The sequence below is a fragment of the Gloeophyllum trabeum genome (genome assembly GCF_000344685.1).
Source record: "Gloeophyllum trabeum ATCC 11539 unplaced genomic scaffold GLOTRscaffold_00006, whole genome shotgun sequence".
Classification (NCBI taxonomy): domain Eukaryota; kingdom Fungi; phylum Basidiomycota; class Agaricomycetes; order Gloeophyllales; family Gloeophyllaceae; genus Gloeophyllum; species Gloeophyllum trabeum.
The window spans coordinates 6,375-31,201 of NW_006920415.1; the positions used below are offsets into that span (position 1 = coordinate 6,375).

General features: G+C 55.5%; 8 protein-coding genes across 8 annotated transcripts in view; 3 read left to right on the forward strand and 5 right to left on the reverse strand.

The window, feature by feature from the left end:
* Nucleotides 1-1,790, reverse strand: part of GLOTRDRAFT_60221 (uncharacterized protein) — a 2,652-nt gene extending 862 nt beyond the window's left edge. The window contains exons 1-3 of the mRNA XM_007867384.1: nucleotides 1,345-1,790; nucleotides 728-1,102; nucleotides 66-675 (exon numbers count right to left, since the gene is read on the reverse strand). Coding sequence (XP_007865575.1) covers nucleotides 66-675; nucleotides 728-1,102; nucleotides 1,345-1,739 — 1,380 coding nt within the window. The 5' untranslated portion in view covers nucleotides 1,740-1,790. The remainder of the gene's footprint in view (nucleotides 1-65; nucleotides 676-727; nucleotides 1,103-1,344) is intronic.
* A 240-nt stretch (nucleotides 1,791-2,030) lies between these two features.
* Nucleotides 2,031-3,180, reverse strand: GLOTRDRAFT_75646 (TLD-domain-containing protein). The gene is made up of 4 exons (XM_007867385.1): nucleotides 2,787-3,180; nucleotides 2,495-2,718; nucleotides 2,322-2,426; nucleotides 2,031-2,270 (listed from the first exon to the last, which is right to left on the reverse strand). Exons 1-4 carry the CDS (start codon nucleotides 2,823-2,825, stop codon nucleotides 2,108-2,110), a joined length of 531 nt encoding a protein of 176 aa, XP_007865576.1. The 5' UTR covers nucleotides 2,826-3,180; the 3' UTR covers nucleotides 2,031-2,107.
* Nucleotides 3,181-5,913: 2,733 nt separating this feature from the next.
* GLOTRDRAFT_93124 (uncharacterized protein) lies at nucleotides 5,914-11,932 on the reverse strand (the record flags this gene model as incomplete). Its single annotated transcript, XM_007867386.1, has 15 exons — nucleotides 5,914-7,245; nucleotides 7,310-7,473; nucleotides 7,696-7,772; nucleotides 7,829-7,854; nucleotides 8,024-8,171; nucleotides 8,203-8,276; nucleotides 8,382-8,468; nucleotides 8,622-8,704; nucleotides 8,898-8,959; nucleotides 9,023-9,091; nucleotides 9,403-10,164; nucleotides 10,395-10,405; nucleotides 10,436-10,713; nucleotides 10,885-11,099; nucleotides 11,403-11,932. 15 exons carry the CDS (start codon nucleotides 11,930-11,932, stop codon nucleotides 5,914-5,916), a joined length of 3,918 nt encoding a protein of 1,305 aa, XP_007865577.1.
* A 979-nt stretch (nucleotides 11,933-12,911) lies between these two features.
* On the forward strand, nucleotides 12,912-13,106 carry GLOTRDRAFT_41520 (uncharacterized protein; the record flags this gene model as incomplete). Its single annotated transcript, XM_007867373.1, has 1 exon — nucleotides 12,912-13,106. A coding segment is annotated over one exon (195 nt), but the record flags the coding sequence as incomplete, so codon positions are not given.
* A 541-nt stretch (nucleotides 13,107-13,647) lies between these two features.
* Nucleotides 13,648-15,151, reverse strand: GLOTRDRAFT_93125 (uncharacterized protein; the record flags this gene model as incomplete). Its single annotated transcript, XM_007867387.1, has 2 exons — nucleotides 13,648-14,955; nucleotides 15,032-15,151. The coding sequence occupies 2 exons, from the start codon at nucleotides 15,149-15,151 to the stop codon at nucleotides 13,648-13,650; spliced, it is 1,428 nt and encodes a 475-aa protein (XP_007865578.1).
* A 406-nt stretch (nucleotides 15,152-15,557) lies between these two features.
* Nucleotides 15,558-17,064, forward strand: GLOTRDRAFT_93126 (uncharacterized protein; the record flags this gene model as incomplete). The annotated part of the gene is made up of 2 exons (XM_007867388.1): nucleotides 15,558-15,751; nucleotides 16,317-17,064. 2 exons carry the CDS (start codon nucleotides 15,558-15,560, stop codon nucleotides 17,062-17,064), a joined length of 942 nt encoding a protein of 313 aa, XP_007865579.1.
* Nucleotides 17,065-17,478: 414 nt separating this feature from the next.
* Nucleotides 17,479-19,464, reverse strand: GLOTRDRAFT_93127 (uncharacterized protein; the record flags this gene model as incomplete). Its single annotated transcript, XM_007867389.1, has 7 exons — nucleotides 17,479-17,641; nucleotides 17,703-17,832; nucleotides 18,065-18,252; nucleotides 18,306-18,403; nucleotides 18,458-18,791; nucleotides 18,846-19,145; nucleotides 19,325-19,464. 7 exons carry the CDS (start codon nucleotides 19,462-19,464, stop codon nucleotides 17,479-17,481), a joined length of 1,353 nt encoding a protein of 450 aa, XP_007865580.1.
* Nucleotides 19,465-21,755: 2,291 nt separating this feature from the next.
* GLOTRDRAFT_93128 (uncharacterized protein) lies at nucleotides 21,756-24,113 on the forward strand (the record flags this gene model as incomplete). The annotated part of the gene is made up of 5 exons (XM_007867390.1): nucleotides 21,756-22,265; nucleotides 22,310-22,367; nucleotides 22,548-22,654; nucleotides 22,803-22,860; nucleotides 23,314-24,113. The coding sequence occupies 5 exons, from the start codon at nucleotides 21,756-21,758 to the stop codon at nucleotides 24,111-24,113; spliced, it is 1,533 nt and encodes a 510-aa protein (XP_007865581.1).
* Nucleotides 24,114-24,827: the final 714 nt, after the last annotated feature.

The window sequence follows — 24,827 nt, forward strand, 5'->3', positions numbered from 1 at the left end:
ACTCGAAAACTGGGATAGCATCAATGTCAGCATGTGTTGCGAAAGGAAGATGATGCCCGACTCACCCCATTCCCTACGAACACCTCCGCCTTTTCAGCAATGGCCATGTCAACGGCCATACCGACGTAGCTCTGCGCAGCGTCGAGCTGAATGTCAAGCGAACTTGTCGCGTCCGCCCATCCATCCTCGCGCAGCGCGTCCTTGAGCCCGTTAAGCCACCAGCCCCACCCGTTCGTGAGGAGGTAGACGCGGCTCAAGCTCGGGTGGTCCTCCCGCACCTTACGTAGCCGCTCGACAATCTGCTCCGTCGTCGGTAGGCAGTGCTCGAAGTAGTACTCCGTCTTCTCGTCCTCGCGAGTCGTGTTGATATACGGCGTGGGATCGAACTTGTCCGGCAGCGACGGGAACTGGTTGAGGCCCATATATTCCGAGTTCCAGCCGGCGAGACGCGCGCAGTGCCGTTTGAAGTCGCCACGGCGGAGGTGTACGGCGACGAGCCCAGGGAGGACCCCCGAGGTGGAAGAGTCATAGAGAACCTTGGCGGAGTATGGTTGGAGGATCGGGAAGTTTCGGAAGATTGCGGAGTGTACGAGGGGGGACCACATGAAATCGGTGAGGATGGGGGAGGCGGAGAGACCTGGCCACAGTGAAAGGATTTCCTTCCCGCCGAAGAGGCTTGGAGCAATTAGCCTCGGATAGGACACAAGAGAAACAGGCGCGGACTTACTATTTGTCGAATATAGGGTCTGTTAGCGAATCCTGCTCTATCTCGACGCAGCTATCCTCGACCTTCGCGAGCCGCTGCACCCACCAGTCCATCAGCACGCTGCCGTCCGTCCCCTTGCTCGGCGGCGCTCCTTCCGTGGTGATAATCCGCCGCTTCTCCTTTGGACAGACGGAGTCCCAGAACTCCGAACTCACCGCTTGGGGGCCGGACATGGGCCCGCCGGCGCTAGGCCCCGAGATGAATGCGTTGATGGGCATGCGCGTTGGTCGTAGCGCGAAGTCGTAGATGGTGTACGGAAAGGGGAGTTTTGACCACACGTAGTCTTCGAAGACGTACGAGCGGTTTGATAGGTACGCGAGCTGTGACATCAAGAGGCTGCGAGGTAGTGCATCAGTACATCCCAAACGTACACGATTCAGAAGAACATCGTCATCCGAGATCGTCCGAACGGCGCGGTACGAGTCTGTCATGACCCATAGCTGGCCCCCGTACGCCCGTCGCCGCGTCTACTGACTTGACGCCTGCTATGAGCTAGAACAGGCACACAGAAATCGTATAGATCGCATAGACATCCCAGAACAACGAGAAACCCGCCAATCCAAGAGAGGAACACTCACATTTCTTGCAAGATGTTGTTCAACCCATGCCCCCATAGATGCCCCGGGAACCTCAGATACTTCGGCTCGTTGCCTGTCCTAGCATTCACCACCGCAGCCGACACGTTATGCTGCGGCAGGTTCCTCTCAAAGAGCCTGATATCCTCGTAACTCGGTGGGACGCCCGACCACAGCACGCCGACGACCATCAAGAGCGGTATCGACACGAGCGCAACAGCAATCCTTCGAACAGTAAACAGATGTAGACAAGCATAGAGCAGCGATCGCGCCGAACGCCGTCGATTCTTGTTGAACGCGCTCGCTGGCGAGCCTGCGCTGTTGGACGGGAGCAGCTCATAGTCCTCCTCCGAGCGTTGGTGGCCGGTGGCGACCAGCCTGCGCAGCCATGCGCTCATCTACCGCGAAGCCTAAAAGACAGCAAAGCGAGCGACCAGCCAGCGAAGGGGTTTATAGAGCGGGAAACGAGCGAGTGTGAGCCAAGTCTCATTATAGCTGCGGCTGCGTGATGCATGGCTGTGGGTTCCAAGCGCTAAGCTTTGATCCAATCCGGGGTTGTGGCGACAAGTCCGTCGGAATTACATCTCGTCCGTCGGTCCGTCCTGCGTCGACGAAACGGTCGAGTACAAAAAATATTGCGGATACAGGGTGAATGCCATAAATACAAGAGTGGTGGTATTACGGTATGTCGAGCAAAAAAAAGGTCACAATGCAGGGTGCGCCGGTAGTCCTCCGGACGAAACAAAACAAATGGGGATAGCGAGCACTACGGGCCCATCCCCCATATCTCCAATCCAACACATTCGAATGATACGTTCTCACCCTTGCGCGGGCCTCTGCTGCACAGCGGCTCGTTGCCAAACGTTGGGCACCGTGCGGACGAGCCGTCCAGGAGCGTGTCGTCCAGGTACAGCCCATAGTGCCCGTCGCTGAGATGTGATCATCAGTAGACGTGAGACGAAGGCACTGCAGATACATACCCGCCGCCAAAGCCAAGGTAATCGGGTTCGCACAGGGCGACGTAGTCGTTCTTGCCCGCCCATCTGTACACCTTGACCTTGCCGCCCTGCATCCGCCACAGAAACCTATCATTGAAGGAAAGATCAACCCATCTAACGAGCCGCTCAAAGACTCAATGTACGAGGAAACTCACGATTCGCCGCCACCATAGTACGACCCCTTGGACGGGTGCACGCCCTCGCCGACCCATACGCCGAACACCGCGTCGCCCGAGTCCTTGATCGCGAGCAGCGCGCCGCCGGGGTGGGACTGGCACCGCGTATAGAGCGTGCTGAGGGAGATACCATGCTGATCGAGAGAGTAGAGGAGGGACCACGATTTAGGGAGGCGCGCGAGCGCGGGGAGGTACGGACGTATCTGTGTAGACACACGGTTATCAGCAAACTATGCGAATGGAGCGGGCGAAAAAAATCGGGAATACGCACCTGGTCAGCGATCTCGACCGTCAGTACGGGGCTCGTCATCTCCTTCCTGCCCAGAAGCCTCACACTCTTCCGTTCCACCGCCTCCTTCTCAAACTCGAACCCGCCCTTGTTCCACTCCCTATCCCCGCCAAACCCTGGCGCGCCGCTGGGCGGGACATACGTATGCGCCGCAAACGGGTTGGAATGCGTGATGACTTTCGCGTTCGCGGCTATCTTGGATTCTCGCGATGGCGGGACCTCGGGGAAGGAGAGGACGTGAGAAGGAAGCGAGGCAGGGAGCGTGGACTGCTCGTGCGCGCGTGGATGGGGCTGATGAAGGATCTCGGACGACGCGCGCTGGGCGTGCGCGAAGTACCCTGAAACGCCCTCGGGCTCGGCGGGCGTCGGGGTGGTCGTCGCCGCTGACGCACGTGGGTTCGAGAGGAGCGTCGAGATCCAGCGCGTAGGGATCGAGGAGAGCGTGGACGAGCGCGAGTGGCGGCGGTTATGCGTTGGCTCTGTGGACTGGGATCTCGGGTTTGGGGGAGCTTCCTGTGGCGGGGACGATACGAGCGGGGTAGAGGCGGGCTCGTTCAGCTGGAGGTGTCGGGTTATCTGGTCGAAGCTCGATTTGGCCACCTCTGTCGTGAGGTCGAGGAGATCTGCGATCTCGCTTTGTCCTTCAGTAGTAACAGGTGGAGGCGGTGATATAGGCTTCTGAGGTGCTGCAGAACTCGACGGCGTACCCGACCCCGACCCCGACGCTTTGCCAGACGTCGTACCCGACGAAATCCAATACAGCGGGTCGTCCTCATGCTTCAACAGCTCCTCCACCAGCTCCCGCTGATTCTCCTCCGTCGCCGCCTTCGCCTCCTCCGTGAACTTGTCGAAGAAATCGATATTCTGGATAGGCGTGATGGGCGTGAACTCGTCTCGCGCGTGCAGGGGATCATCGCTCGCCGGGACGGACACGAAAGAGCCAAACTCCGAGTCCGCGCGCCTGTGCGACATGGACATGGACGGCAGCCGGGGTTTCACCGGGGGCTCGGGCTGCGTCTGGACGGGCGTGCGCGGTGGGGTCGGCGGGGAGAAGAGGGTGGCGAAGCGGTCAATGGACTCGTCATCTTCCTCTGGCTGGACGCTGTCATTGGTGCGTGCTGGTTGGGCTGAGGGAACTGGAATGAGAGGAGGGATATTTGGGAGGGGAGCTGACATCATGGGAGTCCGGGCGTAATGGCGTCTGTATCCAGTTGAGACAATCGTAGTCTAGAAAGGTGTAGCCTGTCATACAATTTATGAGTCATGAGTAGGGTTAGAAAGTCAAAGTTGAAGGACGCACGGATGAAAGTACAACGCAAGTGAATCCTGGACTCAGACCGTGTTCATCACTTCGTTCTGTAACGTCGGCAGGGCCGTTTAGGTAACTCTCGAAAACGAGTAAGCCATGATTTCCCTGACCATACGGTACCAAAACGTTGCCAGAATGTCGAAGCTCGCCGGCAGGGAACGTCGTAGTCGGCGACGGCGTGAGGGTCGTCGGGAAGACGCCGAGGGTGGGCACGTGCAATGTGGCGGTTGTGGCCACACAGCGCCAAACACTGGACTTCATGCCAAGGGCACAACGCCGACTTCGTCCTGTCGGTTGGGCTTCGGAAAGCGTCAGGCAAGACGTCCTTGGGGTATTTATTTTCTAGGCTGGTTACCGCAAGTATGATCCGCTGCAATTCGCTGCATCGTCTCGCTCACGTACGCCCTCGATTGAATACCAGGAACTTGCACTTTGTGTTGCTTAGCCTTACGAAGCAGGCGGACACAAGTTATGAAGTGGATCCAGGGGATGATAGGTAATACGCTTTGTTTTTCCAAGCCCCACTTACTATTCTATCCGCTAACCAAGGTTTTCTATGTGTATCTGGAACACGTCAGCCAACGCGCAATGGCCTTCACTCCGAGGCACTAGTGCATGGACTCCTATAGCCACCATCGCAGTACAGCCTCCTCAATAATTTCATTGGCACGTCTAAGCACTCGCATGCCCGGCTCATAAGTTATTGATCTGTCTGACCTGTCTCGGCTAGTTCTACGCGTCTTCGGCTCTCCGTCTGACTCGAACGAAGTGTCAACACCCTTAGCGAGTGTCAAGCCGGCTAGGCGCACTAATGCCTAACAAACGTTAGAGCGCGAAAAATAGCGTCACGACGTTGTACAATGCTGGGTGATCCCAACGCTGAGGAGCTGGGCAGGCCCCGCCGTAATACGAATGGTGCGCTCTTGAATCTCATGACTTGAACTTCGTACTGCAGATAAACTACTACTCGCCCGGTTAGATGATCAAGAGTGAGAAGCTCGCATGTAATTAGACAACCCACCACTCTATCTGCTCGAACGTTGTCTGCGCTCAGACGCATGGTCTGAGGCGTAGTCGCCTCGCTTATGTATCTATGTGTGTCCCTGGTATCAGAGGTACGTCCACTCACGCGCATGGTCCATCATTCTGTCTAGTATCCCGCTTCTGCTTATACGCGTCGTTCGCCATTCCTCTCGAGACGCATCATAATGACTCGGCGAAATGCACTGTCGGAACAGAATGCACGCCAACTGACTCCAGCCCAGCTCGTTTTCTGGCGTGGTCCAGACAATCGCGACGCAGCGTCACTTGCATTGACATGCTTACCTCTCGCTGAAGGTATCGCAGCTGCGACGCTCCACCATCGGATACTGGCAGTTTCTCCGTGACAGTTTCGCAGAATATATTGATATGCAGATATGTTCTGTTGGTTCTGTAAGGATAAACTATGCCGAACATACCGCGATCGTGGTCCTACGCGAGTCTCTTCCAATGTATCTGCAGTTCGATGGCCATTTCACTGATTGCAATGCCGACAGATGGACGATCAGTCGTCCAAGGACATTGAGCCCATCAACACTGCCAGTTCTGTCTCATCCTTTCTACAAGAGGCTTGCTGAGAGACATACTCCTCTAACACAAACCACTGTTGCTCGCCACTGACCGTCCTCTAGTCATCCCCTTGCACAGTTTCCAGGCTAGGAAACATGCGGAAAATTAACCTCGCCACCGGTAGGGAGATGAACCAAATGCACGCCGGGCCTCCATTCCACACTGCTGGTCACTGGCCATTTACTCCATTCACGCAGCCTCATCGGCATCCTCTTCCTCCTCTCGCGTTTTCCAATGCTCGGAGATGTACTTCTCTAACACCTCCCGCGCGGCCCGGTTGCCACCCCCAGTCACGGATCTCAGATTGGGGAACATGCGACAAAGTAGCCTCGCCACGGGTAGAGGGCGACGGAGGCTAGAGGCAGCTAGCTCAAGGTGGTAGAGGTCCTCCCCGATCCCGAGGTCCTCCCAAGTACCGTCGAGATCAGCGTTGTCGTGTTCAAGGTCGGCATTAATCGCAATGGTCAGTGAGCTCAGGGAAGGGCAATATCGCGCGAGGCTCGTAAGTCCGCGCAGGGTGAATCTCGTGTCATTGGCATCGGGATAGTCTCCGAGCTGGAGCTCGAAGAGGCGGGGCCACGCCTGAGCGAGCTCGTCCAGGTCATCATTATCGCCGTCCACAGTAGTAGGGATGTCCAAGAGCAGATATTCCATGTTTCGAAAGACGAATAGGTTCCGAATCGTGTTGAAGGGCAATACGTAGTCCAGCGCGTCGCGCAGAGGGCTATGATGCTGGCCCCGTACTGCCAGAGACTCGAGTAAGCATGGATCACAGCTATTTTCACGGAGAGTCTTCAGTGCCTCTGCAATCTCAATCGGTTCTTGATCTCCCGAAGTATTATAGGCATGGAGTATTACCGCCCGTAATGAATGCTTCCCGAGGAAGCGAAGAAACATTGTGCAGTGCGAGAATGTCTGTCCCCGGACGTCTAAAAGGCGCAGCGCTGGAAATGCGGAGCATCCGGACCAAGTAGCTCCCAGAGTTTGAACGTCTAGAATGTTCGCTGGTAAGTCTAGGCAGATGTCGACGAGTTGCGGAAGCATAGCGAGATGTATCACATCAGCAGGGGTGAGGGGGAGGTCCCAGGCAAAGGTCTTCAGCTGCTGCAGCGGCGAGGGAGAGGAAAAAAGAGCCCCTCTGCGATATAGATATCTTGTCTTCATTCTCTTCACGGATGGCATCTCAAGCACAAGATTATTCAGTTCCGGTGTCGCAAGACTCAAGAGATCACCAAGGCCAGAGAGCGTCGGTAGGGACTTGCACCCGCAGTCGTTGAACTCGAGTGACCGGAGGTCCGGATTGAGGAGCGGCTGCAGACATGCGAGGAATGGCACATTACTGAAAGACACAGACAATTTCCGCAGATTCGGGAGAAGATCTTCATAATATTGGCGGCCGTACGTGCACATGTCATGAAGAGTCTCTGCAGAGATATCAGTGCCAACGAACAACGACCGGACCCTCGGGGCGTAGTACTGGAAACGTGCCCAATCCGTGGGGAGCAGGGGACGGCAGACCGACTGAACCAATAAACAGTAAGAATAATGCACATGGGGATGGAAAGTTGTGCCAGAACGGACTCACAATTAGGCCACTCTCGGGATCGACATGCCATGCGTCGTCTGGCAGGCACTTAAGCAATGGCACAAAGCTGTCCAGAGTTTTCCACAGCTCGTCGACTGCTACACCGTGGATCGTCTTGCAAGTGAGGGACAGAGACCTTAAATTCCGCCCTGGGCCGATATCACCTGCCGATACAAATTTGGCGATAACGCAGAGGAGTTCGGAGATTTGCAGGCACCGGTGCATCTTGAAGATGGCGGGGTACAGTGAATAAAGCGCAGAGTGAATAAGTGCGAAGATAGATGAGTGCGAAGATTTCGAAATAATTGCAGTGATAAGAATGCAACATTTGGGCAGCTTAAGTATCCTCTCTACGCTATCCAAGCGCACTCTTTGACGCCACTCACTGATGTCCAAGCCCACTCTTGCCGGGATTTCGTGGCTCACTGACGTTTCGTCCAAGCGTTGCCGCTGCCTCAAGCGTCTACAGGTACCGTGGCATCTATAGTCAGATTTGTAGAGCTCGAGGGTGGAACGTACATAGAAGTCTCAAGACAAAGTTGCAGCTATGTGCATACTAACAAAGCGCATGTTTCAGACACATGCCGCCGCGATAGATTCTGCTGCAGCCTCGCTGCTGCAGCATGGTCGGTTCCTGGGGCATTGAATACCACCAGCAGAGCGTGCGCGGATGCTGGAGTAAGACAGAGAATGCGACGAGAAATAACGACCCACAAAAGCTGTAGGCGAGACCTCAGTCTGGCTCAGCCCATAACCCTCAAGTCTGACAGCACGATTCGATGAGACGAGATGCCCTCCAGGCCCAATATTCTGATATGTACTGCGACGGGGCTGAGGATGCCGCGCCGAATACTCGGCCACCCTTGCGATAACGGTTGCGAAACATTCAAGACGGTGAGGACTCGACGTCCAAGGAGTGGGCCAGCCCGCCGACGTTCACTTCAGCGGCAAGCGAAAGAGATCCATCCTATCCAATAAATTGTGAATGCGCGTGAACTGAATCACACGCGAAGACTGAGTGCATGCAAAAGGCTGCACTGCTGATCCAATCATCTGCGGTGAACACAAATACCTTGTACAATGTGGGAAATGAGACATAAGTCTTCCCCTCCAGCGTGGAGGAAGCATCGATGGCATAACCAATCGTCCATTCGGCCGGCTGGTGTGCAGTATATCACGATTGACCATTGTGAAACAGGAGACAGATATGAGACCAATGTGGCACGGGCCGCCTGTGGAACAGGATAAAGCACAGAAAGAAGGGTGGCAAGTAGCGCATTGAACTTAAACTACGCAACGAGATTCCCATCACATGATCGTGTCCTCCCTTTGTGAACGCGCTTGGACCCGCGCCACCCTCCACCCTCGCGTCGATCACGAAAGCCCAAGTATGCTCTACGGGGGACGCACCTTTCAATAATCTGGCGGATATACGACTCGTAGTCGCTGCTCACAGCTCCGGATGGCCATCAAGCGCGTCCGGTTCAGTTTCCTCTTGTGTCTCGAACCACAAGGGATAGCTATAAGCGATGTACTGAAACGTGATTACTGGCGGCAAGGAGGGACTGATCCGCACCGGAATGTTTACCTCTGGAATGGTTTTCTGTGTCGACCTTCCATATCCATCGAGTACGTGTCATGGACTTGAAGCTTCATCATCGTCACGAATACCCGTCAATATAGATGAACATTTCACTGGGCAAGGACACGCACCTTTCGTTGATTGGTAGACTGGTCGATATTGACCTCGACGAGCGCTCATAGCGCCGGAGAGATACTCCCCTGGTTGAGAAGCAAGCAGGACCTCACACGACCGCAATCAATGGTATGATGGTTTCAAGCCAGAAGAAGCCGACGGCGGGACTGACCCAACCATGCTGCCTCAAGTGAAGTAGATTGAGAAAGAAAGGTGCGCCACCACAAAGGCGTGCGTAAGGGATGTTAAAGTGGTGTTCCGTACTTACAATTGTACACGTCTGTTATATATCTTAGCTATCATCCCTCCTCCCCAAGACAGTATCAATCGAGAGAGCCGGTGACGTCCACCGCGAGCACCGGCTCCAGGCAGACGAAAAAAAATACCGTGCACGTACCTTCGTGTATGCTGACCGAGCAGATTTACTGTGGAGGAGTCGAGAGGGCCCCTCAGAGGTAGGCAGCATTGTCGGTGCGTATGCAGGTACGCCACTTTGCTATGATCTAGACTCTGAAGAAAGTCGGCCAGCTCACAAGAGGCCGAGGGGCCTCGAGCGGCAGGGACCTGGAGGAACGTATGGTATGCGCATATAGTGTAGAACTCCACTGGCACGCGGCCGAGTCCCCAGCCGAGCGAGCACCCCGGGAGACGCTCGTCCGGAGGCGCGGGGGAGGTGAACGCGCGCGGCTGGGATGACGCGGCGTGGCTGTTGTGAGTGACGGGATGCCAGCCGCCCGAGCACGAGGCCGGCGGACGAGCTGCGCACGTATACGCTGATTCATCGAGGGGGAGATTGAACGATGGCGTGATGCAGATGCGGGGCGACGGGATTATTATCATCGGGGACCGGCCACCCGGGAAGGCGCCCTTCACGTCCAGGCGCGGCGCCCGCGCCGGTTTGGCAACGCGAGCAAGGTCGTCGATACCGCGCTCAGAGTTTGCGCTAGATTCGGGGCGACGTGACACGCGGAGAAGGCGTGCATTTTCTCGGTGAGTTGAGCAGAAGGTTGGCATCACATGCAAGGTCGTACCTCGACTCGGCAGGGACGGCTGCATGAGTGCGCGGCGCGACGCTGGGTGCTTGTTCGCGGGTGCTCTGGTACGACACTTGCGGGAGGGAACGTGGACGCGGGCAGGAAACCAGGACGAGAGAGATGTGCTAGGTGATAATAATGTAGAGATGGTACGGGAATGTGGGTGAGTGGCAAACCGGGAAGTGAGGGCAGGCGTACCACAGTCTCCGTCTACACTACGGGGCTCCCGGAACCGGGATATAGTTGCGCGATCAGATGGTAAACTGTCGGACTGGGGGCGAGGAGGCGGGTGAAGCAAAATCGGGATTGACTCGCTCGCTCTGGAGTAGAAGAAGCGGCAAGCGTGGAGACTCACCAGACCCCGTCCTAGAACACAAAGCAGCGGGCGCATCTCACCCAATGACGAGCCAGCCCAGCGAGCGGCGCGGCTCGCATGACCGCGCCGCGCAAGGTGTCGGACACCTCCGGGCGCAACTTGATTCCAGGCCGGCCCGAGTCGTCTGGTGTCCGGCCGATACGTGCTACGAGGAGCGGGGGACGGTGCGCGCTGGACCGATACCGGAAGGCAGAGGCGGCTGCATGGGCCGGGGTATCAAAATGCGCCCGGACGGGTATGGCGAGAGGCCAGAGGGAGGGCGATGAGCGCGATCCGGTACTGGGGTGTGCGATGATCGCTGCGGCAAAGTTGAGTGACCGGATAGAGAGCAGGACTCGCTCAGCGCGCATGTTCGATTCAAAGTGGTAACCCCAATTGCAAGGACTGTACAAGCCGACTCGGACGTTGAGAACAAAGGACGGGTCCGGTTTCTTCCGACTGCTTCAAGACCGACAGCTGCGCCTCGCACTACTCTCGAGTCCTGCCTCGATTCCCGCCCTTCCCTTCGTCCGCATCTCGTCCGAGCCAATCCTCTCATCCCCGGCTTTCTCTCGCCGCGGAGTCGTTGCTATACATGACATTCCCCCATCTCTCGCTGGCTGTTTCTCGCCCCATCTATCGATGTCCCCCTCCCGTTGTCTCGCTTGCCCCGCGCCCGGGGAGAACCAGCGGCAGTTTCTCGCTCTGCAGAACCAAATATCACCTTGTGTGGGTTGTGCGGAGCGTGCGGCTCCTCGCTGGTGGCTAACCGTGGGGCGGGACTGGGGCGGGAGGGCGTGGCGCTCCGTCCCATTCCCCTGCTATACGTCCGTCCCTCGCTCGTATCACCTCCTGTGCCCCGTCAAGCGACGCCTGAATGTTTGATCCCAAGTCGTCCACATCCATCTCGACGCCACGCTCCCCCGTGTTATGTCAACTGTCTTTACTCGCTCGGTCTTCTCGTTTCTCCGGGATACAGAAGCTTCGTAACGCTAGCGTCCGTACCACATCTCCGAGCCTAGAGCCCGGCCTGCCTCATCGCGTGGAGCCCTCGCCGCCGTCCCTAGCGCCCTTGCTTCTTGGCATCCCAGTTGCACGCATGCATCGCATCGCTTATTCGCGCCGTCCCTGGCGCCCTCCGCCCCCTTGTGGAGCGTGCATGCGCCCAAGAGCACTCGTGTACTTCGCCTTATCCCGCGCGTCGACGGGGCTCGGCGTCGGTCATCCACGCCTCGCCCCACCACTTCTGAGTTTCCTGCATCGCATGTGCCTGTTGTCATCGCTCGCCGCTGGCCACGCTCGAACCGTCCGTTCCTTCCGCTCGCGTCCCTCCCGTCCATTCCCGTCTCAGCTCCCCCGCCGGCGGTGATCCAGCGTCTTCGCTCACTGTCGTTCTTTGTCCGCGCACGGTACGCACGCGCCCTCTCCCTCCATCCCAGCTGTCGAGCCAGGTGCACGCGCGCACGGGGACGGGGCGCGCCCTTCGTGCGGTTCTTGCGGGCTTTGGGACGGCTCGCGGGTTTGGAAGGCCAGGACATGGGTATGTATGTATGTACGCTCCTGCGGGGGGTCTGCTGCCTTCATTTTTCAGGGCCGTGAGCGTAGTGTGCGGATATTGATGAGCTGCCGGGTGGGATTGTCCCTCGTGATCGGGGTGCGTCCTCGGCCGGCGTGGTGGTGGTTCGGATGACTCGGAGAGGCGCCCGCTGATTCTGAATGTAGCACCAATGTCTGAGCGCAATTTGGCTCGACAGCGCAATGGCTCACGGAAAATCATGTGTTTGGTGCGTAACCGATTACTTGCTGTACGCCGTGGCGCGAGAGGAGAAGGATGCACGCATGCTGTGTGAGCGGGTAGTACGCTCGTTCACGGCGAGAACTCTCTACCACGCCGCCACTTCCCCTGCATCCTCTCGCTTTCCTCGAGGATTGAGGTCATCCCCCCGTCGCTGATCTCTCCATCACTCCCGGATCGAGAAGGGGACGCTCAGTACAGCGTGTCTTCTCGGAGTACGTACCCCTGCGTGTCGGGAACTCCTGCTCGCGGGCTGATGGTCAGCTTTCCGACTGCGTCCAGCCACTGACGCCAATATGGAGAGGTCAGCCGCCCAAACATTACTCTCCGCGGGCTCATCCAGCTCGTTGGACGCTGTCCCCGGCTAAAAGGGTTACTGGCTGTAGAGGGCCTGGTTATCGATGTTTCAGAGGTATCCTACGAGGAATCGGTCGCGCAGCACCATGTTCCGGAATCTGGAACATCCCTGCTCATGCTTAACACGAGGTGCCCCCACTGACGAGGTCAAGCGATATGTGAAGCTGCTCATGCGTATTGAGCGAGCGAGTCCGGGAAGGCTTGTCTGACTTGAAACTCATCCCGTCATCGTCGATCTGTCTCGCGCTGGAGACTCGAACACGGCCTGGCTTATTGCGCTTGTGAGTATCTTCTCAATAAGGTACGAGGGTCTGTACTCACGACCCTGCACTCAATATGGGAAATTGACGGAATATCACTCAACCGGCATTGTATACTTGGGAGACTGCCACTTTAATTCCCGCTTTATAGACAAAATGGGAAAAATCTGGTACAATAATGGCATAGTCACGGCTAGACAATGCACGGAAGAAGGCAATATATCTAACGCAAATATGGAGCATCTGCACACATGCAAAGGAACAAGAAAAGTGTTGGTGATATACGCAAGATGGTATTAATAACTCGGAAACCCAGGACTCATAACCTGCCATGCGCAGCAGTGGCCCACAACCCCAGGTACCTAGGGGAGAGGCGATAGTCAGTCAAAAATATGCTCCGTTATAATTGGTAACCTCATAATCGAACTCACCACAGGCTCGTCAGGCATCAATCTTTCTGCCTTGTCTTGGATCCAGTGATTCTCCATAATTGGGGGAGCAAGAATCGATTGCGTATATATAGGAGAAGTATGACCCGGTCCATCCAAGTGGCTATATCTCAACATAGAAATAAATACTCGTTGTGGAGGCTTCGGATTAAGGATAAGGGCTGTAATTCGCGCATGAAAAAGTATGGATTACACCTAATGTGGAGAGCTCTCCGTGTCCCTACTTCATGGTCTCCAACGGGTTTAAGGACATAGAGGGTAAGCGTTTGCCGAGGATGCTGAGGGAGGGAGTCAAGGAACCTTGTACAGTACTACGACAAGAAGTCTACAAGCACACCACTGCTATTGATAAAGCAGAAAAGACTGACACACAAAAAATACACGGGAAAAATCTACTCTTCCTTGACATCCTTGGAGTCCCACCAGGAGCGTTCCTCTCGCCGAATGCGATTGAAAATGCCTATATACTTCTCCACTTCCCTCCATCGTACGTCCTTCCCATGCGGATCCGTCGCCTGTATAGATCTCAGCCTCGGAAAGATCCTCGACAGCAGCATTGCTACTTCGAGGGGATCCCCCACGATGGATCTCCCCAGAGTTAGCTCCAGCAGCTCGCCGTTACGCGCCACCGGTCGCTCCTCACGGCTGCTCTTAATCTTCCACTCCATCGTGACTGTAGAGTTGATGTTCAGTCCCGAAATGTCCAAGTCCCGCAGGTGTGGGCAGTGGAAGACAAGCTGTTCGAGCACGAGCAGGGTGAAATCCGAGCGACCTAGCCGCGACTGCTCTCCAAGCTGGAGCACCTGCAGTCGCGGCCAGGCCTTGACTAGGTCCAATAGGACGATGTTGGTCCCGGTAAAAGCGCACGGGAGTCGGAACCAGAGCTCCTCCAGATTGGCTAGACAACACAGAGGACGGAGCATATCGAGCGGCATGGTGATCGCCGATTCCTGAATACCTCCATGGATATGCAGAACCCGGAGGGAACTCTTGAGATTGCGTCGGCGGAGACGGCTGAGTAGGCTGGAGATGTCACCGCATGTGATACCGGGTGCTGTCACTTCCAGCGTACGTAGTGCGCAGCTCCTTATTGCTTCAACAAAATCCGAGCAGAATTGTAGAGTGTCTGCCTGCACGCGCAGGGTGGCGAGCTCCGAGAATGGTGGGCCTGGCAGAGCAGAGAAGTCGAGCATCACGCCGCTCGGGATCCTAGTCGCATTGAACTTCAGATCCTGTAGATTTGGCAAGGCCGCGAGTGCCACAATATCCGCGACAGATAGCAGCGGGTCCCACTCTAACACGCGGAGCGAGGCAAAACACGTGGAATTGCTGATGAGACGTCCCGGCGCAGGAAGCGGTGGGCTGTCCACACACTCGAATTTGAAGCACTCAAGTGCGGGTGTCTTGGTGTGAACAATGTCGAGCAGGCGGTTCAATCCAGCTCCCTCTGATTCGCCATCCAGCGTCACATTGAGGGCGCGCGGCCGAGGCACGAGAAATTCCAGCATATAGGCAAGGTTGTAGTTATCCATCCACCAATGAAGTGCTTGTAAGTTGGGAAAGAGCGGCACCTGACTACGGGCCGCGAGTGCTATAACGAGGTCGTCTGACGCGTTGGATCCTATCGCCAGGAACCGAACCTTTGCAGCATAGTACCGGAACCGGTCCAATTCAGCGGGAAGCGGGTGTCGTATCAGAGTCTGGCGAGGAAGGAGCCCATATGGGATGAGTATGCGTTTCACGGCGCAGGATTATTTCTGAAGGCACTGGACTCACAGGTGATCCCCCAATACACATTTGCCACGACTCCTCCGGAAGACACTTCACCAGATTCGTCACGCTACTCTGGCAGGCCCACAACCGATCCAACGCGGGCTCGCAGAGAGTAGCTTGCATGTCCTGGCCATAGCAGCCAGCCACTGGCAGGGAACATCGATACCATCTTCATCTTTCCATTCAATGAGGTCCTGTAAATTTTCTTCTGGGATAGAACCGCGGCTGTCAGCTTCGAGAGAGCGAACTATCATGCCGATGATTTCTGGAAGACGTAAGGCAGGGTGCATATTAGGGTGCGCAAAAACGGTAGTCAGTGCTCAGTATACAGGAGAGATGAAAGTACGGAGGTCGGGCGGTGCCTCCCGCGTTCGTATCCTTTTATATACTGCGAGTGCCACACTTGCCACACGCCAAGTCACGGCCGCACGCGTGAGAAAATGTGTCATTGACCTGTTACAATACCTGGCACGTGCTCCACACGCGCCTCTGACTCACATCCTCAGCACGGTCCAAGCACTCCACAACGATGTGCAAGAGCTATTTGCCCGCCCCATCGCAGCTGCCGAATCTGCAGCACTTGAAAGCCGAAGCAGGCAGGGCGAATCTTGCACTGCAGTCATCGGCAGACATCCTCCGTCACTTCAAGGGCTACTCGGACCGCGAGAGCCTGTCTAGTGGTGCAACGTGGAGAACCCTAACCCTACTACTAGTCATAAGCAGGTGGGACCAGCTACACGATCGGGTGGAAACTTGAACGCCGAAGACACAAGCAATGACCAAGCCATGTCGTCCCAGTCAATGTCCTGAACACTCTGTAGCGCTTTGCAAAACTAGTCCCCATAGAACAAGTAGGACATTGACAGGCGGAAAGACCTTCTCGAGCGTAGTGCGCTTTTCCTATGGAATGCGTTCACCGTGACAGCTTTACTGAGTGTGCCGAACTGTTGGATGCAAAAATGAACACTCTTTTCCTTAGCAATGACTGTGAAGCTCAAGCAGAACTAGTACTATGTCGATGCAAATTTCCCAACGAAACTGCCCTAGTGCACATCAGCGATATGCATCCACTCCTCACCTTCGTCATCCTTTTCTGACCCAGTATCGAGGACCCAGGGGCTGGGCACTGACTCGTTCATCCACGCATCCCACTCCGCCTCCTCTTTCTCCTCTCTGCACTTACTGAATTTGTTGACATACTCCTCAGCGGCCCCCACTTCGCCGGATCACCTTCCCAAAACACATAGCTCAGGTTGGAAAACATTACAACACTGTCCATCACAAAAAGAAAAAATGACTACGTCGACCACATAGAGGCCACGACGTCCATCTCGACAGCGAGCACGCGTCTTCCCGTGATATGCCTGTCGCTAGAAGCGCAATGCGAGAGGGCGCACGAGGAGCAGCGTGCGGAAGTGCTCGCCATCTTCTTCGAAACAATATCCACCCTCCGTCCGGAGCAACTAGTATTCAGAATCAGCCTGTCCGCGGTCCAGTGGAGGGAGATGTTTGGCCGGTTGACGAGCGTGAGTAGCCTTCGTCTGGCCGCCGGGGCCGACGAGCATGTGCTCGAAGCGCTCTGGGTCAAACACAGTAGGACGGTTGGACTCGCATCCGAGAATAACCAAATCCACCACGCCCACACCAGCTCCCCCACTGCCGACTCCGAAAACACCATCCTCTTCCCCGCCCTGCAATTCCTGATTGTCAACGAACTCGAAGGCTCCTCTACCCCCTACAGGGGTACATTTGCCGCGAGCCTATGGGCCGTCCTATACTCCGGCAGGCGCTGCGGGAGTATCCTTGAAGGATTGACTATGGAAAGCGCAGAGCGGTCGCCGCAAATGCGCGTGCACGCGTTGGAGGCAACAGTGCGCCGAGTCGAGCTGCGGGATCCCTGGGGCATGCCTGATATAGCGGAGTGTAATGATGTGGAAGTGACACAATCCACTCGCCCTCTTGAAGACGAGGAAAAGTCATCTGAGGAGGACGCTCGCAGTGGATACACCGACACGGATTGGGACTACGATGATTAAACCGATTGTTTCAGTCTTGTTCCGCCATTCATATAATCCGTATAAGCGATGTCCCGGGACTGCTTGATTGTCATTGTAGAGATCGAAAGTATTGCATATGTACAACAATCACCCCGAATTTATGTGTCTCAGGCAGCCATATTTCTCTACTTTATACTGGCGAACTCTCAGCCGTTGCGAACATCCTCTTAACCTTTACCGACATCTGCCTTCTTTGACGACAACAAGAAATACGAAGCGCCTCCTCTGCGAGACGTCTCAGAGCCTCTTTGGTCGCTCTTGAGATCGCATATGGGCTCTGCGGGCTTTGGGAGATCATTATCCCTCAAAAAGAGACGCCAGAAGTACCACTCATACTTCGAGGCGCCCGTCAGCAAATAGACGTCGAGCGCCCGACCGTCATTTATATCCGTGTCAATAGAAGAGCGCAGCGAGAGCAAGTACCACGGCGAGTGCAAGCACGTCATAAGCATGTCTCTCGACACCGTACCTTCTCTTGACCTGGAAATCCTGTCCGTCGGGACGCGCGTATCCTTGATCGAACGGGCCGAGTGGTTCAGCTGCTTCGCAGGGCTGACTAGGAGATGAGGATCAGTTTCTCAGGGCAGTCTGGGTTCGATACAGTAATGTCTCCGCACCTGATGATAACGCGAAGCCTACAGTTGGCACCAACTCGCTCGACGTGCGAAAGACCGGCACTGCGCTGTTCCCTCCCTAAACTTCCCTCCCCATATGTGGAAAGGAAGAATTTCCTTACTACGGTTAAATCTAGAACACTGCCGAGTAGAAAAATACAATTGATATCGAGCCAATACGGGTCACAACGAAACAGAATATTTCGATACTTCATTAAATAGCCAGGTACGTTGCATTCAAGAAAGAGATATACTTAGTGTCAGCGAACCGCATCAGGAGCCCAGAGAGCTATGATACAAGGTATCAGTCGCGAGGATATCTTGAAATTACCGCTTCTTGTTCTTTCTCTTCTCGCTAGACGGACCAGCCACGTCATTGGTATGGGTCGTCAGCGTCTTCGCCGCGCTGCCGTCTGAACTAGGCGCGTTCCTCGCTTGGGGCAACGGTTGAATGTTGCTGCCCGCAGGAGTCTCTGCCATGGACGAACTGTGGGTAGATGCAGAATCTGCATGCTCCTCCCTCTTTGCCTTTGCTTTCCTAAGCATACCCTTACTGCATGCGTGTGAGCATGGATATGCGACTAAAGTCTATATGGAGGAGCGTACGTGTTTGGTGCAGGAGCTCGCCGTGCGGCTTCGTACTGTAGGGCCTCCCTTTTCTTCATGGACGGCCGTCGGCTCCTGATACTACGCCTTTCCGGCTCCTGTGCAATGTCGACATGAGCAATCGTAGTATTACAGTATGGAAAAGACCATACCTTAGCTTTTTCATTTGTCGGGGCCGAGTGACCCATCGCATTAGCCCGAGTTACGGAAGGTAAAGCAACACCACAATTCACGGGAACGCCGCTCTCCTCAGGCTCTCTCCTATCAGAAGACCCATCTACGGATGTCGTGGAACCATTGAATTGCGAACTACCAGTGGCAGTGGGCGCATCATTCTTCGAGTTCGCTGTGGACGAGGAAATCTCGTCTTTGGCATCATATGAGACGCCGGCTTGCAGAGTGCCAACGCTGGAATTCGGTTTTTTAGATGCTGCCAAAAGAAACTCGTCGGTGGCATGCGTCACTGCAGATGGCTGTCCTCGCCGGCTACGTGACACTTCAATCACAAAGACCTTATAAAATGTGGGAAATAAGACGTACGGTCTTTCCCTCCAGCGTGGAGGAAGCATCGATGGCACAACCAATTGACCCTCCGGCCAGCTGGAATGAGCTCCGTCCGAGGCAGTGGCAGGACCTTCACGTGGTGCAGGTGGTGTTTCAAGAAGGTCCGGGGGCGCGATAGATGTTGGGCACAGGGCGTCAGCATGGACTGATTCGACTGTTGGAGGGCCTCCCGGGTTGGAGTCAGGGGCAGGGACGGAAGGCAGCGAAGAAGGATCGGTGGTGGAAGTCTTTTCTTCCTGAGGCTGAGACTGCAATGGCGGCGGCAGCGGATGGGCACTGGGCAAACATTCACATCACATAAAAATCTAGAAGTGCGAGATACAAACTGCGGCTTTCTCCAACGTGGCGGAAGGACCGAATTGCTTGACTCTACCCCCGAAGACTTTCGAACTCGGGCTCTAAACGGAGGGCGAGTTCAAAACAGAAATTTTACAGCCACTGGAGACGAAACGGACTCTATCTTCCTCAATCGAGGAGGTGGGACCGGATACTGAGGTGAAAAGTACCCCTCTTTTAATCTGGCCGATGCAGCCTCTCCCACGTAGGCAGTAGCTTCCGATTCGCGGGCCTTGTCCAATACATCACGATTGACCATTGTGAGACAGGAGATGGATATCAGACTAATATGGCCAGGGCGGTCTGCGGCAGAGTGGTGAGGAGAAAGCACAGAGAGAAGTGTGGCAAGCAGCGCAATGAACGCGGCGAGTTTCCCATCACATGATCACGTCCTCCCTTTGTGAACGCGCTTGCCCGCGAAACCACGCTTCACGCGCCTTAGCACTCTTCGTCAGTATCTTTCCTTCCACAGATCCCCCTAAGGTCGCTATCCACCTTCTGCCGGCGGAGAAATCGAGCCATGCTGCCACATCTGATACACTGCTTCTCTCTACGGAGCTCTCGCTTGCGGCGGTTCTGTGGATGGCGTCCCCGTGGGTTTCACGAAAGAAGGCCATGAGATTGATTCTTCGTCGCCGTTATAGCCCTCGTGTCAATCATGAAAGCCCAAATACGCTCTATGGGGCACGCACCTTTCATTCTTCAGGCGGATACTGCAGATCGTCGACTCCCTGTTCAAAGATCCGGCCTTCGCGCGTCCGCTTCAGTCTCCTCCTCTATTGTCCAACCTCAACAAAGAGCTATCAGCTATCTACTCAACCGTGACTACAGCCGGCAGGGAGGGACCGTGTCCCCAACTGGAACCTTTGTCGCGTCTGGGAAAAGGTCATAGCGAGCGGCATGTTCTCTGGACCTATTTTCCACGTTTGTCGAGTGCGTGGCATGAACTTCATGTTTCACTACCGTGACTAATGTCCGAGAATATTATTGAACAGTCTATTGGTCACAGACACCCACCTTCCGAGGACTTGTGGACGAGTCGACATTGACCTTGACGCGCTCATAGATTCTCCCCTGGTTGAAAGCGCGGAGAGCCCCACACGATAGCAATTAATCGTATGAGGGCCTCCATGATTCGCAACAAGAAGCGTCCGAGGGCGAATCTAAGCGATAGATTGAGAAGGTGATGAGGACGGTACGCTACCAGGAGAACCTGCGTGAGGAATGAACGGGGAGCAATGTTCCGTACTTACGCGTCTTTCAGCTAAAGTCCTTCCTGGCCAAGACGACCACCGGGGGCACCAGCTCCAGTACGACGGAGTCATACTGTGCGCATCCCTTCGACTACACACCGATGGAGCGAATTTGTTGCGAAATGGTTGAGTGCCCCCGGGAGATAGACAGTATCATCGATGAGTATATAGGTACGCCATTTTGTCATGATCTGGACTTGGGAGAAACCCGGCCAGCTCACATACGGGACCAAAACGCTACATGCAGGCGTGGAGTCTACGCACCTCATTCACCAGCGGCTTTTCATTCAACCAACAGCTCCGAATCGCCAGTGCGTATTCAGATCCCAGACGCGACTTGCGGATGCTTGACGCTGAAGACCCCTCCGATTTTTACCAGAGCCATCGACATGAAGGACGAGCAGTAGTTGTCGAGAGCACTAGGGATGCAGTACTGGACCGGGAAGACGCATGAGTTCACAAGACCAACCACTCTCGACCTCGTGTGGTGAGTGATGTTCCAGCCTTGCACACGAGCTGGACACTCACACAAGAGCCTGCCCAATGGTCAGTATCGGACCTTCTTGGAAGGAACGTTGTTCGTTCGCTCTATCCGGTAGTGGGCATACCGGCCAGGTTGTGCTGGCTGCAAAGCAACGAATGACGGAGTACTATGGTACTGGGTGTCATGTTCTCCCTGTAACCTGACTACGACGGAAGCTAACAGCGAGCCTGTTGAGCGAACTCTGAGCAACTCCATGTCGGTTTTCAGTAGGCACTTGGAATAGGCGCCCGTTGGCGAAGCGGCGGAATTGTAACTCCGCATCTTTCCAGCTGGGCTGCAACCAATCTTAGGCGCTCTTCGATGTTTCCGCTTCAATGCTCACTGGAAGTACACAGTGGAGTGCCGTGCCGAGTGCATGTTAGGCACTCCTTCATGATCTTAGCGGAAGCCTTACCCTGTATCTTCAGCAGCGACTCGAGCCTTCAAGGTTTGAAGACGTGGATCAGAAATGTACGTCTGGCCGTTGCTCCGTCTACGTCTCACAAATTCCGTTCAGTCTACTACAGAACTATACCGCGAATCTCTTCTGCACTCCAGTCGTGCGTCGAGCTGTGATGCGGCAGATGCCACTGTCGGATGCTGCAGAGGCATGATCATGTGACCCAGTGGCGCCGCGCGTAGGCGCGTCCACCGTGGGGCACACAACCTTTGCCACATCCCGCTACCCAGCATTTCCTTCCTCGAACCCCATAATACGCTCTGCGTCTCGTCTATTCGAAAGAAGCTAACAAACTACAAGGAAAACATCCGATCATGCAAGACCTCATCGACGCGATCAGCCTCGAGCCCGAAGGCGCCGGGTTCAACCTGGAAGAAACCTTCGCGCCCTTCACGCGTCTTGAGGCCAAGTACGGCGATCCGTCCAACGACAAACGCGTAATTGCGATCGCCTTCTCTCTTTACTGCGTGGCGACGTGCGCGAGCTACTGCACCGTGCTCGCGCCGTACAGTTCATTCTCTATCGCGTATGGCTCATTGATGCTCGCGCGCCACCTCTGTGGACGTGGACGTGGGCCGTTCTTCGATGAAGAAAGTTTGCAAGCAATGGGAGCGATGGACCTTCTTGTACAGAACGAGCATAGGAATTTGGTAACGACAGTTTGCTCGGAGGACCCGGAGGTGTCCTGGAAGCATTTATGGCGAATCGACGAGTTTTATGGCTCATGCAGAGATTTATTTCCCCCCGTCCCGAGCACTGAGGAAGAGTACGAGGCCGTCCCGACTGAGGCGGACTATGAGGCGGGCAGGGAGAAGAGGCCCCAGGTGAATCTGCTAGACTTTCAGTCCACGGTGGGGGCTATGTTCAGCTTGTCGTGAGCAATACGGAGACGCGGTCATCAACGTCGGAGACGAATGGCACTCCACGTGCGCAGGATTGAGAGCGGACTGACCACGAACCCATCAATTCTAAGACGACACGGCACCGATGCGTTTCAGGCCTATGCCACACAGATGGAGTATGTCAATGTTTATTCACAATACCTGTTCCTTTTCTTTTCCATGTACCTTTACTTCTCCGCCTTCCATGAATGTATCTATCCTTAGAGTTAGCCGTGAAGCTATTATCGCAGCCATTATTTGTATGCACGGTCGAGGAAGAGTGTATCATGTCTTCCCACTCCTCTTCTGTTTTGAATGAAAGACAGTCAGTTGTACGTACTGGCAGATGCCGCTTATACAGCGACATTAGTCGCCGGACCGACATCTCACGAAGTGGCACGGCACACACCTATGCGGTCCAGGAGTAAGCCACACTTACTAGCCATTACCTGACGAAGGGTTCATATACTGTGCGCTTAGTGGTCATGCGCACCGAACATCTACTCAGTGCCACTCCTCTATTCGACATACCTTCGCTGTGCGTCGTCTGATCCTTATCCCAAGATCGCATTTCGCGCTGCTGGATCTCCTTTGAGCGCCTAGTCCATCACAGAAGCATAGATACGCACGGCTCATTGAGACTGTATTTTGATTTTTTTACCTCCTAAGACAAACAAGCGCATGGTAATCAACTTCGGCACACCGCCATTCGCGATCCCGTAATCTGTCGAGAGCGAATTAACGGGATCCATCTGCTGAGACCAACTTCCGACACACTCGAGCGGTCTGCATGTGGTGCCCCTCTTTCCCTGTCGAAAAAACGCGGCATCAGAAACGGAGAACTGAGTAATGGAAAAGGACAACAAGAATGCCCACGCATTTGACCCGCCCTAGGAAAACCAGTCTATGTTGTTGATTGCTGGGCATCTTGCCAGGTGGAAACGCATAAGAGCTCTAGCGTAAAGCATAGAGCGAGACTTGTGCTGGGTAGATGTTGCATGCATCTGTGAGACAATATACCTTGGAGGAGAGACTGGCGTCCACGCGCATCCCGTGGCTAGCGAGATGCGCGGTCATGTGACATTGCGGGTCCACAAAAGACGCGTTCACGAGCCGACCGTGGGAGACGCAGCTTTCGCCACACCCACCACCACCACCGCCTCCCTCCTCCTCCGCACTGCATCCACCACCACAGACCACCACAGACCAGCAATCATGCAAGACCTCCTCGACGCGATTGCCGCTGAACCCGACGGCACCGTCTTCGTCCTAGACGACTGCGACGACGACGGCGCACAGCTCTTCTCGCCGTTCACGCGCCTCGAGCGCAAGTACGGCACGCCCCCACCCGACACACGCGTCCTCGCCGTCGCCTACGCCTTGTACCGCACCAGCCAGTCCGCGCACTACGCCGCCGCGCTCGGGCGCCTCTCCCCCCTCGACCTGGGCTACGGCTCGCTCCTCCTCGCGCGGCACCTCTGCGGGCGCGGGCGCGGGCCGTTCTGGGATGAGCCGAGCGTGCTCGCCATGGCCGCGCTGGACCGCATGGTCCAGAACGAGCGCGCGAGCCTCGTGCGCACGGTCTGCGTGGAGAGCCCCGCGGTGTCGTGGAAGGTGCTGTGGCGAATCGACGAGTTCTACGGCGCGGGGCGGGAGTGGCTGCCCCCGCTCCCGAGCAGCGAGGAAGAGTATGAGGCTGTCCCGACTGAGGCGGATTATGAGGCGGGCAGGGCGGTGAGGCCGAAGGTCAATTTGTTGGACTTTACGTCCACGGTGGGAGTCGCGTTTTAGCCCATTGTGAGCGATAGGTTAGTTGGCCGCTTCCCGACAAGTATACCACTTATCTGACGGGAAGCACAGCTCACCAGCGCAACGAAGACTAGGATTGTGAGTCCATTAGCGAAGATCGCGCCGAGTGAGAGGGCACTGACGTATTCCAGGCGCATCCCACCCATTGAACACACCGAATTCTCAGCTCCTCGTTCCCTACTATCTTCGTCTATCTGTCGTTCTGTTACTGTACCTTGGTTATTGTATCTTGTCCCCAATGTCATGTCGCGTCTCTGCCCTCTGCCCTCTGTCATGAACTAACTCAACCTCGAGCATCGTCTGTTACAGACGACGGGACATATACGGCTCACCTTGGCGATACCCGAAGTCCTGCATCATAATCCTTGCTGTCCGACACCCGCGTCAGTAAGGGTGATGGTCCTTCCACCTAGGGTGTGCATCGCATCTCTCGTCTAGTGCTTCCACAACGAAAACCTCACCGCAAAGTCACGTCCAAGAAACTCGCAACTGTGCCTCGGGGGATGCACCGCCTATTCGGCGGCGTGCCGGCGGAACGGTACACTGCTGGTTCGGAAGTGTGAGCGATTCGACGAGTTACTCGACCATGCATGCTAATTCTCTAACGCCGATTTCACTTACTGGCCGAGCACTCCACAGTTCGCGCACTTGCTTTCCCTCCTGTCTTGTCCTGTGTTGTGGCATCGTTTCCTTTCT